Here is a 14,119-nt window from a genome sequence, read left to right as displayed (position 1 = left end):
GTGTGGGGACAGGACGGTGCCCTGGGGGACACCGGCCTCCATGGGACGGGTGGTGGAAAGGGAATCTTGGATTTGGATGCGGAATTTTCGGTGGTGTAGGTAGGATTTTATGAGTTTGGTAAAGGATATGGGATATTGGTTGGTGAGCATTTTCATCAGTAGGCCTTCATGCCAAACCGTATCGAAGGCCTTTGCGACGTCCAGGAAGACAGCACCAGTGTACTGTCCCCTGTTGAAGGCCGCCGTGATGTGCTCGGTAAGGCGAAGGATTTGGAGTTCAGTGGAGTGATTGGGTCGGAAGGCGAACTGCTCGTCTCAACCATACCGTTTACCAATAAATTCGTGAATTAATTCATGAAGAACTTCGTGTCAATTTATTCATCAATAAATTGTCAATGTAAAACCTATAACAAAATTGCACTATATGTATAGCTATATGTTCTATCAATGTTTCGGTTTCATGTAGCAATAAGGTCCCAGGTTGATCGCCTTGTCGCGGTCTTAGGTAGGTAGATTGTTTGTTCTCTGGTGCTGAATTTACCTCAATTTCGCTAGCTCCCTGTTGAAGAGATATGTCAGTCGCCCCTCTGAGCATCATTCATGGGTCGTAGACCAGCATGATGGGGTTGCAGGGATCGTAGTGGCCGTAGTGCCCTGCTCTTTTTACCCCCTCAGTGGTTTCACATAGGTTGTTGTCATCATCTGATAGAATGAGAACGCTCAACGTGCTTCCTCTCGCCGTGACAGCTCGACGGTCGAAATTTGTGAAGGTCGGTTTTTTTATATTGGTTACAGATTTCGTGTAACGCGTTCGCGTACAACGCTCGTTCACATGCCTGTCGACGTGTCGACACCAATGTGGACGTATTTAGAGCGATTGTACGTCACCCACTAAACATTTTTCAGTTTCTGACATGTTTCAGAAACGTTTCCAAAAAATCAATGCAACGTTCTGGTAACGTTCTAGAAGCCCAAGATGTCCTCCCCAAAATACGTTTCCAATGAAACGTTTAAAAAAATTGGTTTCAGTAACATTCTTTTTATGTTCCATTTATGCCCTCGATATTTTTGTTTTACGTTTCAGTATATTTTCAGAAATGTTTGAGTAACATACTAATTTTATTACCATATTGTTCTCATAATGCTCTCAACTTTAGATAATTTTCATTTCAAAAGCGTTTTTGAAATAGTATAAATAGTGTATTTTTTTAAATATCTCTAATACTCCTTTGTGATATTTTTATTTGTATTGTGAATGACTTAATTCGAACTAAAAAAAGTTACATTGTATATTAAAAAAAATAAATATGCTCTTCTAGTTTGGGGATGCGGCAACTTTTACTAAGAATTTCTTTCTTTTTGAGAAGCCACTGAAAAAAGTTTCTAATATGGATTACGAATTTTGCCATTCATCGTACAAATAAAAATATCACAAAACAATATCAGAGGCATTTAAAAAAAGCTACACATTTTATATTGTTCAAATACGCTTCTGAAATGGAAATTTTCTAATGTTGAGACGATCATGAATATGGTAACAATGACGAACTGATAATTAGAAAAAGTTAGTTATGATTATGAATCTTGAAATGGTAGGTACATGAAAAACAAATAACATTACTGAAAAATAATATAAAGTTATAATTTCTTCTACGCATGGTCAATATTACATCTATCCTTTTAATAATAATAAATTATACAACAGAAATAAGGATACAAAATGATATCTTGACAAAGTAAATATCTGTAGGTATACCTAAACTCTTTTATTTAAGCATGCCTATACACATAAACAAATATAAACATTTGTACAAAATATAAATGACGTCTATTTCACTTGATTCATCCATATTTCAAATAGTTCTCACTGACTAAGTAGTTGCTCTTCAAATTATATCGAAACGTATAGTTGTTGTTCCATTTTCTTAATGCTTGTCCCTTGTCCTCTTGTCTGTAATAGGTAGTGGGTATAACTATATTTAGGTAGATGTGACGCAAAATTGGAAATCTCTTTACACATATCGTTTTAAACATTTTGCATCAATATTCATTATTTTATATGCACCTTACAATAACCACAACTGCACACACTACAAATTATCGCATAAAATAGCGTCAAAGTAAAGATGAAGAACAACGAAACCAAGCAAACTGGCAAACCGCAAACCTAACCTAACATAATACGAATTGAAACGACACACGGGAAACAAATAAACTCGGGGTGTTACGCGCAGTCTACGCAAGTCACGAACATACATTTTTTCTAGACTTGTGTTATAAATATGCTACCACATTTTTTTTTTTAATTATATCTGTATAACAAAGGCAAATGAACTAACGCTTGAGAGGGATTGGGGATTGAGAGCAAAATTTAACTAATGCCGAATGTTCCATAAGATAAGCAAAAATAGCAAAGGGTTGTTCGTCTGTTATGTTTCCGAGATCGAAAGGGAATGTTTCGAGTAATGTTTCAAACTCTCTTCAAATGTAACGTTTCGGCTATGTTTCACTAAATAAGTTTTCAAGTGCTACATTTCTGTAATGAAACAGAAACGTTTCTAGTTAATGTGTCAAATGTTTAGTAAAACATCTCATTTGTAACGTTTCATTTACGTTTCGTGTTTAGTGGGCAATGTCTTCATTTGGGGAGCTTTACTCGAATTTTTAGAAACATCCGCGATTTTTTCAATTTTTATATGATGCAGAGCTGCTATACGGATGTTGTAAGGATCTATTATGGATACATTATGCACCTGTATACTTTACTTATGTATTTACTTCTTTATTATAAGTATGGTCAAGTAATACCTTCTAGAAATATTTTTTATTTACGTTAAATTTTAAATTTTCTAAGTTATTTTTGTCTTCATAAACAATCCATAATAACATAGTTACAATAATTGTAATATAAATTATTTATATTTGTAAAAATACCCATCTAGTGGTTGAAATGTGTATTATAATGGTGCCAAACTATGATCAGAAGCGCCACCTATCCGAAGTGATATGCGTTGATTATAAGCAATTCTAACCACCATTTTCTTTCGTTTTAGGTGTTTCACTTTATTTTGCAGGTCGAAATATTAAAATCATGTTATAATATAAAGATAATAAATAAATCCTTGTATAATCCCTAGATGGTTTCGCGAAGCTCGAGGATAATGATAGTGCACCATCTTTTAGACGGGATTGAGAATTTATATCTGTGGTGACACCTCTGAGTGAGAAAAAAACTTATTCGAAAGTCGATAATATTTAGACGTGCAGCTGGAATACCCGGAGCGTACTAAACGCGATAGCACTGAAAATTTTCTTATTGCTCAAGCGCAATGCGTATTCTGCTCCGTTTTTCTCAGATTTTATACTTTTCGAGCAGCTAACTTGCCCATCTGCTTTTACCGACACTGTTCTGTGGTAAGTGGGTGGTTCGCTAGTTTTGTGAGTAAAAATTATCTGTAGTTTTTTTATTAAATTTGTGTCATCGACCTAACTAAAGTATAAAATAAGGAAATATATAGCTCTATCCTAGTGATTCAGTTAAAATATATGTGAGATTTAATGTATTTCCTGTTTTATTCGCAAGTCCTTTGCTTTGATCTAGATACCGACTTTTTGTCCAGCCATTATTAATGTAGCTGAGTTGTCAAGTAATTCTTTGTTACAGTTTCAGTAATACCGGTTAATTGAAAATACGAATTGAATTAAAAAGATAATGTTCATATCCATTGTTGATTGCAGTGTAAATTAGTTTTATGTTATTTTTCGGCAACTTGTCGTTACGTAACCCGTTAGTATTAACATTACTACTGTTCGTTCACTGATGACTTTGACAGTAACCCCTGGGAAGTGTGCCCTTTACTAATTTCCACTTGTCTTTTTGTAGGCTCTTAAGTTGCACCAAACTTAAATAAAACCAAAATAAAGATGTTTGCCTGTGTCAGATTGATTGCCCCTGCTGCCAGAAGCGCCGTAAGTATTTATTTTTTAAAAATTCTCTTTGAATTTTAAACCAATAAGTCCAATTGACTCGACTTTCATGTAACAATAATCTTGATTCCATTTCTGTTTTCATTACATAACTTTTGAATGGAGTATATAGTCATGTAATGTTGTATAACATACTTAAATCATTCTATTCATTTATGTATATTGATCATTTTAGTAGAAATAATGATTTAGCTGTTTTACATGAAAGATTGAGATTACATTACATAACCTCTGCATGCTCACCTTCGAAGTTCATGAATTTTTTGTACAACCTACACCTTTATTAATGCTTTTTATGTTGGTGTTATATAAATGGTATACGTTAACCTGGTATACTCTCATTTTCATAATTAGAATGAATTTATTTAAATAAATGGAAATATCTGTAATTAATCAGTATTTTGTACAAGTAGCATTTATGTAATAAATTACATCATTACCTCTAACACATAATAGCCTTATTATTTTATTGTAAGTATTAGGTATTAAATATTTAAACCATAAAGTCACTAGAGCTTTTTCTAAAATTTAAAAACTAGCGATACTGCCTTTGAGTGAATTGTTCTTCACAGGTTAAGTCCATTATGTGGCCTAACCTAATACAACCCTATTTTCTTCATTTTTGTTTTCAAATATGATGACAGCATTAAATATTTCATGATTATTGATGATTTTTTAACTTCCTTGGATGTCTGACAATAAAAAATAAGGTTACAATTTCAGGGAAATATTTCTATACCTCTTAAAATCTATTTTTCTCTGCAGCTTGTCGCAAATTCCAAACAATACTTAAGGCCATTGAGCAGTGCAGTAGCCCAGAGTCAGACGCTTGTACAGAATGTGCAACAGCAACACAGACAGCCAGCTCTTCTCCCTGCCATACGTAGTTTCCAGACTTCCCCAGTATCCAGAGATATTGACTCTGCTGCCAAATTCATTGGCGCTGGAGCTGCCACAGTAGGAGTAGCTGGATCAGGTCTGTTGTATTTTTATAAGCATGTTTTTTCTTATAACGTCTGCATTAATTGTACATGATGACTAGAATGTTGCCAACTGAGCAAGATGAAGACGGAACTTCCTTGGATGTCTGATATGATTATTGCAGATACTTTGACGATACTTGTTTTGGTGTGGGTTACTAATTTTTAATTTATGACTAACCATAGTTCAGAGTGGTGTGATGATAAAAAATGTCTGATTCCTGTTTGTTAAAATTTATTTTCAGTACCTGCTTATCTTTTAAATTTGTTTCTGGGTGCGGTGTTTGTTGAATAATAATATACAGTCTTCTGCCCCGCACTATTCTTCCACGCTTGCATTTAAAATGAGTTGTAGGTATATTGTCAGTGATTTGCAATTATATTCTTTTTTATATTAATTTACATTAAAAATTAGTGTGAAAGTAATGAGAATTAATAGTATGTAAACCTATATAGAGTGTCTTGAAACTATAAGCAAAAAATGTTATGAAATGAATCTCCTCTTCTAAAAAATAATGGTGTGTACAAGTTCGAATAACACCCCTTTGGTACTAAAAACCACAATCTGCTAAAAAAAATTGTTGAAAATTTAGAGTCGGTACTACTACAATTCCTTCGTGAATTTATTGTTATCAATTTTATGAATTACACAACAATTAATTCAAGGTAAAAAAATTTGAATTGAAAATAGAATTTGAATGTGTAAAACTTATTAGGAAAGGTTGAAACAAGAATGTTTTTATGTTTGTTAATCCATAAGTTGTTTAATTTTTTGTTTATTAATTTGGAAAAAAAATGTATGGCAAAATACTTATTAAAAATAAGATATTTTGAGATTATAAACTGCACATACAATATGCCCCATTAAGAACTAGGTACCTCTAAACCAGGGGTCGGCAAGTAATTTTAGATGGGGTCCGGACACTTTTGAAAATTTTTAACAAGGTCCAGAAAAAAATTCATATTTCTTACTAATTTTTTATTTTAATTTGCACTCAAATTTATTCTACTTACTAAACATTAAGAACTCAAATCAGTCACACAATTGTAAAATATGATGAGCGTGGCGGCACTCAAACGTAAAAAAATATTTTTAAATAATTTATTTGAGTAATTTATACTTTCAAAAAATTTTTGGCGGTCTTAGTATTTTACCTTCCGCTGTCCGGACCTGGACCTCGGTCCGCCACTTGCCGATCGCTGCTCTAAACATTTGATTTGAATGAATTGTTTTTAATATAAAATGGCCTTCTAGATGTACTTATTTATTGAAATAATTATAATGATCCAGTGCATGCTCCATACTGACCCAAAAACAGCCAGTTAACTTTCGTGCATGTTTCAACATTCATAAATTACCGAGATAATCGATTTTGAAGTTTTACCTACCAGCTAAATCCATTACATGCATCCATTTTTCAACTAGGCACGTGGTTCAGTCCGTAACATTGGAGTCCGACACGACATCGCTGGTTCGAGTCTCGTCGTACGATATTCTTTTTCCCCTTCAAAACGCACCATATGTTTTATTCTTTTTCTCATCCTGAAAATTATGAACAAACGAAATATTATAATAACTATATGTAGGAATATTCTCCAAGTATTTCATTAAAATGCGCAATCAGTTGATAAACAATATTTATTATGAATTAACAATAAGGTTCCTTTAAAAAAAAAAAACACCCAAAACTAGCCGAACCTTCTACTCCTTCTCTACCCTTTGTGGAATATACCGAAACTTTTTATGCCTGAGCAGGTGTGTTCTGTAAGCAGTTTTTCTAAACACGGCAGACGATCCACACAACCTAGCTCAAAATTTAAAAAAAAAATTATTTTGAAAAAGAGTAAATGTGGCATTTTCGAAAATCGTCTGTAATTTTTTTATTTAGATGAATTTAAAATCTGAAAACACTTTCACAGCAAGTTTTTTCGAGGAATATCGCTGTATATTTAGAATTTCATTTCGACGTTTTGGTTGCGAGAAACCAATCATCAACTTTCTTTTTTCTTATGGGCGCTATATTGAATTTTGAACTCAGCAAATACAGCATTTTTTTGTCTTTTCATTAATATATTATAAGAAAAAATTTCAAAAGCAACCTCAAAAATCATTTTAATATTTTTAGTAAATCTGGCAACATCGTATAATTTTTAAAAACTATTATAGAATAGTCTCAAATTCTTGTAAAAGCTTATCATTAATGTCATGGCGTTGAGTGAAAAAATTACCCTTTGCGTTATCCAATGCAGAAAAATGTGATATGTTGGAGTGCTTTATTGAAAATTTTAGAAAAGCAACTGCGGCATTAAACAGTTATATTGGAAATCATCCTAAAAGACAACCACCAAATGAAATGTATTTTTATAAATTTATAACAAATTTGAGAATGTTTGGAAGTTTTGAAAAGCTACATGCTTTACCGATTTTAATATGAGTCACTTTAACTGTTAACAGTTAAATAACTTCAAAATGACAAGCAGATTGAAACAAATGCAAATATTATCACGATGGAGATTCATAGACTACTAATGGGGCTTTTTTTCTTAAACACGTGGCCATTACTCTCATTTTTTTACTCAGCGCCATGACATTAATGATAAGCTTTTACAAAAATTTGAGACTATTCTATAATAGTTTCGAGAAATTATGCAGTGCGCCAGATTTATTAAAAATATTAAAATATTGGTTTTTGAGGTTGTTTTTGAAATTTTTTCTTTTATTGATTTTATTTGTATATATTCTTTATTGAAAAGCCCAAAAAATGCTGAGCTTAAAATTCAATATAGCCCCCATAAGAAAAAGGAAAGTTGATAAGTAGACTATTCTTTGTCAGTTATAATAGAAGTAACAGTAACTGGTTAATTTTTCATTTTCAGACATATCTAGTCTCCTAGATTTTTAAACAAACTTAACAAATTTTAAAACTTCAATCTGGATAAAAAAACTGCATGATAAATGTATGAATTTTAAGGTACTGGGGTTTTAATGAGTTTGATTAAAACTAAGTAGCCTAATGTTTAATTTAAAAAAAATCCCTAAAACTATTCCCAAAATCGCAGTAGGCCATGAATTATTGTAATTGATTGAATAAGTACACTGATAATATCGCTATAAAAAAAACTAATTTGAATCATGAGTTCCAAAAAAAAAAATCCTAAGCCTTTATTGGTCATATTGTAGTAGGTGCACAGCTATTCTAGAGCAGATTTAAAGTAGTGTTCCACATGTTCTATTTCCAAGATATCCACGGTCACTCATAGCTTGTCCCGCTTGTACTAACCGCCACTGAAAATTTTAGGTATTGGTATTGGAGCCGTCTTTGGCTCCCTTATAATCGGCTATTCAAGAAATCCCTCATTGAAACAACAGCTTTTCTCGTACGCCATCCTAGGCTTTGCTCTGTCAGAAGCAATGGGCTTATTCTGCCTCATGATAGCTTTCCTCATGTTGTTTGCATTGTAGAATTAAGAAATAAATTTTATTTTGTAGCATGTGTTAATTTGTTTTATTTGTTTTACGTTAATTGTTCTTGTCATACTAACAGGAATGCTGGTTGCGGTATGTGTACATTTATTATTAGTTTTGTGCAATATACGACATAATTTTTTTAAATCGGTGTGACCTGTGTTTTGCTTTATAGGAGCTGGTATTGGAACAGTATTCGGTTCCCTCATCATTGGCTACGCCAGAAATCCAAGCCTAAAACAGCAACTCTTCTCGTACGCTATCTTGGGTTTCGCCCTGTCTGAGGCCATGGGACTGTTCTGTCTTATGATGGCCTTCTTGCTGCTATTCGCCTTCTAAAACGGTCATCGCCATCAATTCACAACTTTACCATCATTTCCACAACTCGTTACGTCAACATCATGTAACCTACGTTATACATTCAGGATATCTTTAGGACATTTATTTCACATTTAGCAGGGCTCTGTACGAATATGTGACCAATTGATTTATTTCCGGCGAGAGACTTTGGGCTTACACATCTATGCGGTTACCGATTGGCACCTATTTGTAAAGAGTTTTAATTTTGCTGTTGGTCTAGGAAAGTGACACAAACGCGTATTGTACAGTGTTAGAATGAAATTAATAATAAAACCTTGGTTGGGTTTTTTCAATCGAGGCTGTATTCGTTCTTTTTTTTATGTCCCGCCCTTTACAGTCAGTGCTGTTATTAATTATTTTTAAGGAAATAAATTGTTTTAATTTTATCCCTCTGTAATTATTTTCTACACTGCTCACTACTGCCACACGCGAATTATTGTGAAATGTGAAATTTTATAGAATACCTTTGCTCGTTGTCGTGCATTGGTGTTATTCCATAATCAATAAAATTTGAGACTGGAAATGTTTCTTTTTAATTAAAAAAAAGGACTCGAATACTTAATCAGGAATAATACGGTTTTGAGAGAGGAAGCACTATACAAATATAAATATGGGGCATTCCATGCCAAATCACTTAGGGCATGACCCAACCATTTTTAATTTTCCTGATTTTTTTTGGTATTATTTAGTACCCATTTAGGGTAGCTTTCATGATTTTTTTTAAATTTTCATTTCAACCCCTCAAGAAGTTATGAGCATTTGAATATTTTGGGGAAAAAAATTTTAAATACCTACCTGTAACTTGGCAAAAACAAGATATAATTTTTATTTTTTTTTTTTTCATTTTTCTTTTGAGATGTAGTTTTATAAAAGAAGTTTGAAAATAATATATTTTTATTTTTTGATTTTTTTTTATTTTTAAACCAAATAAGTGCTTTTTGAAAAAGAGGCGTTTTTTTGCTCTTCAGAAAATAATCCTTCAATATGCAAATTTATGAGACGGGTCCTAGAGTGGGATCTTTTTATTTTTTTTATGTATTTAATTTTTTATCTATTAAATTAAATCTTATTATAGAAGTAAATCACGATGATGAATTACTAAAAATACCATATTTTTAAAACTAATACTAATACTGTCAATATTAAATATCCAATTTGTTATTAACTAATCTGATTTTTTTTCATTATTAAAAAGTTTGTTTTGCATAATGCCATAATTCTTGTTATATTTTTGACCAATATTTAGTAAAAACATTTATACAGGGTGTCCCACCAGGAATCGCCACTATCGATATCTAGGAAAGTACTGACCCGATAAATTGAAAATTTGGCAACCTAGCAAAGGCAGTAGGGCCAACACAGCTAAAATGTTTAGAACACGCACTTCCGATTATACTAGAAGCCGACATTAAATTGGAACACCCTATATATAGTCTGTTACAAATTCGTTTCTCACTACAGGGATTTTGGAAACGGTAAGAGATACGAAGTAGCGTAAATGGGGGCAAAGTTGTGTAATCTGGGGAACAACATTATGCTTCTAAAAAATGAAGGTTAACATGATTAGTTTTCGAAATATTTGAAAAAAACCGAAATTTTGGAAATCCGTTTTTGTTTCATTTCAGCCTTGTTTTAGGTGATATTGAATAAAGAACACTTTCTCATTGCAACTTTCTACCTTCTCGAATGGCATAACCAATTTTTATATGTAATGTTTCTCGTCTTTTCAGTACCATCATCAACTTCATTTTTTTAAATACAACCCTAGAAATTTTATCACATTTTTTGACCCCCAATACTGTACTGCCTGAACCAGATTCAGACTTTTTGTCTTGAAAAATTCATATTCAATGTATTCGTTGCAAATTTATCTTCCTGTGATTGGAACGAATACATTGAAGATGAATTTTTCGAGACAAAAGCTCTGAATCTGGTTCGAGCAGAGGCAGTACAGTATTGGGGGTCATGAAGACTCAAAAAATTTGGTAAAATTTCCGGGGACGTATTTAAAAAAATGAAGTTGATAATGGTTCTGGAGAGACCAAACGTTACTTATAAACCATTCGATAGAGGGCAAAAAGTTGCCATGAGAAAGTGTTCTTTTTTCAATATCACTTCAAACAAGGCTCAAATGAAACAAGAACGGATTTCCACTATTTTGTTTTTTTTTTCAAATACCTCGAAAACTAATTATGTTGGTTGATTTTTTGGAAGCATAATATTCGTTTCCTGATTATGCAACTTGCCCCCATTTAAGCTACTTCGTATCTTATCATTTCCGAGATCCCTGTAGTGAGAAGCGAATTTGTAACAGTCTGTATTATTGCATTTTCGGATTCTATTTGAAATTTGAGTGTCACTTTATTAAATATTCACTATACCTAGGGGTTATAGATTTTGAAATATTAATTTTTAAAGAAAAAATTTGATATGCAATGATTCGTGGAGGTGCTAGTAACTCTTCAATAGCGTGATATCAAGTGGATTTTTGGTACCTGTAAAGGGTATACTAGGTGTTTAGTTTTTGCCATTACATTTTAATAAATTCAAGCAGCTATAACTTTGTTAACTTAAGGGTGTCCTCTAGTTTCTCGGGTCGAAAAAATCGAAATTTTTTTTTTCATAAATCACATTTACAACGTGTAGAAAATGTGTGCCAAAGGATTTTTCGATATTCGAAGTGGTTAACAAGTTACGGCCCTGGAATGGAGCAGGTATACGGAGCGCGCGCAACACTGCACCGCACAAAGCCGAGCGGCGCTGACCGCTGACCATTATATTGATATCCCTAAATCTAACTGAATCGCGAAAAGGGAAGATGGAGCAGCTCTGCGGGACTTCCAAGAAGAAGAGGAAGGCCTACTGTATGGTCCAGGCATAGCAGATTGAGGTGAGATGAAACTTTTATTATAAATCACATGCGCGAATTTTGAAACGCGTTTTTCTGGAAACACAATTTTTCAAAACGGTGACCACGATATTTCAGAAACTACTGCACCGATCTTGTTCAAATTTATACAACATCTTTAATACGTTATAAGCCAGCGATTGAACTAGGATTATCATGATTGCTTCGATAGTTTTTTTCTACGAGCGAGAAACTTAAGAAAAAATTAGTAAAAAATAGAATTTAATTTTCAAAAGTGTATAAAAAAATTAATTTTTGTAATTTAGAATTCATTCTAGTTCAATCGCTAGTCTTAAATATGAAGATTAAAATGCCGTTTGGTTTTTTGATTTCAGCTAAGCAAAACAGCCGCAATCTTGGTCACCGTCAAGCACCTCCTTCACTTGATGTCTTCCTATCGGCCACTATAACTTTGATTCTATTATATATTTTGTCCTCAAAAAATTTGTAAAGCTTATTTAAATGTAAATAAAGATAATGTAAAAACAATGAGCTTTATTATTTCTATGGTTTGCCTGTAAAAAATTTTTGAAAAAGCCGTAAAAAAACACCGAGAAACTAGAGGACCCCCTTAAGTGGAACAAACACCCTGTATTTTTTTACTCGTATGCAAATCGAAATTTCCTTTCAAGTCATAAGTGTTAGGGTTGCCTACTACTTTTAGAAATATTTACAATTTTCTATTTTTGGGACAGTTTTTCTCGTATCAGATCTGTTATCATATGTTCAAAGAAACAAATTCTCTACATTTCTTGAAATTACTTTGTCACATTGTCGATAAATAAAAAACTAATTAAAATAATCGTCATTAGTATAATTTAAACCATCCCCATTTTTATTTAAATTTTCGTCAAAAACTGTACAGACAACAATAATTTGACAACTAACTTGAGAAATGTCAAGTTATTTTAATTTTGAAGCGTTTCTGGTCATGGCCAATTAGATAACAGTAAAATATCTAAAAATAGTACTGGCAACCCTAACAATGCTGATATGGTCTGAAAGAAAATTTCATTCTGCATACGACAGAGTAAAAAAATACAGGGTGTTCTATTTAAGTTAACAAAGTTATAACTGTTTGTAACAGCAAAAATGAACCACCTATACTCCGCGGTCGAAATTATAGAGTGACTCATCGCTAGCTTTTGGACTAGTAAGGGGGATGAAGCGTGCCGGGAACGAAAATAAAATCCATTGGCGTGTCTGCGTAAAAGGCTACAAGATATAGAAAATATTAAAAAAAGATAATAAAACATAACATCTAATATTTTTTACGGTTTGCTATAACCGGCACTTTGATCCATTTTAATTATTACAGCATTTTAAAACGTCCCAGTTGTGTTTTTTAAATTTATAAATTTATTATAGCCATGGAATTAGACACCTCGTCTACGCTTATGCTATGATGTTTCTCAGGACTCGTAAATCAAGTCCGTTTTCACCCAACTAAAAAAGCCTATTCCCTACCAAGTGCAAAAGACATAGAATATAGATCGACGTTCAGTGTAACTCGGTCTATAGACGATTATAGATTCTATCGATGTGTAAAGATAAATAATATTGAACCGTATAAAAATCATTTTATATTTTATACACAGTATGGTAATAGTGTTTTTATATTATGTCTGAGTCACTCTCTATAATTTCGACCGTGGAGTATAGTATTAAATGTTTTCATTTGTTGGTATACCATAAAATAGTGTTACCTATGCCCTTTACAGGTACCAAAAATCCACTTGATATCATAGTCCTGAAAAGAGTTACCAGCATCTCCGTAGACCCTTGCATCAAATTTTTTCTTTAAAGATTGTGGCGTTTGCATCACTTGCGGGTATGTTTAATAATAATACAGAAAATAAAATCCGTCAAGTTTTCTAGAAATTGAAGGAATAAAATAAAAAGTAATAAATTTATGATATCTTTAGTTTTTGTAAAGTTACAGGTGTTTGAAAAAATTTTTTCCCAAAATATTCAACTGCTCATAAATTTTTAAAGGATTGAAATAAAAATTTGAAAAAATTCATGAAAGCTAAATGGGTACTAAACAATACCAAAAAAATCAGGAAAATTTCGAAATGGTCGGTTCACGACCTCAGTAATTTGACATGGGGCATTCCATGTCATATATAAAAATATACCGAGTAAAAGTATAAGTTTGGCTGATATTTCCAAAATTCAACATGTAAGAATTGTAAGTGCAACTTTAAAATCAAAAAAGTGTTCTACAACTTTCATAGAGTTCGAGTTTGTGGGTACACATGTCTGCATGTGACCCATTTTAAGTATCATGTTGGAGTCACCACTTTGAGGGTTGCTAGTGTGTGGTCACGAAGTTAGTGTCCATAGACAGGATAAAATCTACGTATTTTCTGAATGACGCTACAGGTACCAGGGATAAGGACAATAGCCTTCCAGATC

General features: G+C 32.7%; 1 protein-coding gene and 1 long non-coding RNA gene across 3 annotated transcripts; both read left to right on the top strand.

Moving 5' to 3' along the window:
• Window positions 1-3,330: 3,330 nt before the first annotated feature.
• Window positions 3,331-9,179, top strand: LOC108910805 (ATP synthase lipid-binding protein, mitochondrial). 2 transcript variants are annotated; one of them, XM_018715533.1, is made up of 4 exons: window positions 3,331-3,414; window positions 3,884-3,969; window positions 4,753-4,963; window positions 8,609-9,179. In XM_018715533.1, exons 2-4 carry the CDS (start codon window positions 3,925-3,927, stop codon window positions 8,770-8,772), a joined length of 420 nt encoding a protein of 139 aa, XP_018571049.1. In that variant the 5' UTR covers window positions 3,331-3,414; window positions 3,884-3,924; the 3' UTR covers window positions 8,773-9,179. The 2 variants fall into 2 exon arrangements, with proteins under 2 accessions (XP_018571049.1, XP_018571048.1); XM_018715532.1 differs by having other exon boundaries at window positions 3,387-3,438.
• Window positions 9,180-11,159: 1,980 nt separating this feature from the next.
• On the top strand, window positions 11,160-12,190 carry LOC108910802. The gene is made up of 2 exons (XR_001964473.1): window positions 11,160-11,683; window positions 12,037-12,190. It is a non-coding gene; the product is annotated as an uncharacterized LOC108910802 (long non-coding RNA).
• Window positions 12,191-14,119: the final 1,929 nt, after the last annotated feature.

The sequence above is a fragment of the Anoplophora glabripennis genome, unplaced genomic scaffold (genome assembly GCF_000390285.2).
Source record: "Anoplophora glabripennis isolate ALB-LARVAE unplaced genomic scaffold, Agla_2.0 scaffold747, whole genome shotgun sequence".
NCBI classification, from domain to species: domain Eukaryota; kingdom Metazoa; phylum Arthropoda; class Insecta; order Coleoptera; family Cerambycidae; genus Anoplophora; species Anoplophora glabripennis.
The sequence above is the reverse complement of the archived record's forward strand: the minus strand, read 5'-3'. Positions and strand labels throughout refer to the sequence as shown.

What these genes read in the sequence shown, in the direction of transcription:
- LOC108910805 (XM_018715533.1), top strand. Translation starts at nt 3,925, where the DNA reads ATGTTTGCCTGTGTCAGATTGATTGCCCCTGCTGCCAGAAGCGCC. An exon ending in CCCCTGCTGCCAGAAGCGCC is followed by an intron (nt 3,970 to 4,752) that starts GTAAGTATTTAT and finishes TTTTCTCTGCAG; the next exon opens with CTTGTCGCAAATTCCAAACA. An exon ending in AGTAGGAGTAGCTGGATCAG is followed by an intron (nt 4,964 to 8,608) that starts GTCTGTTGTATT and finishes TTTGCTTTATAG; the next exon opens with GAGCTGGTATTGGAACAGTA.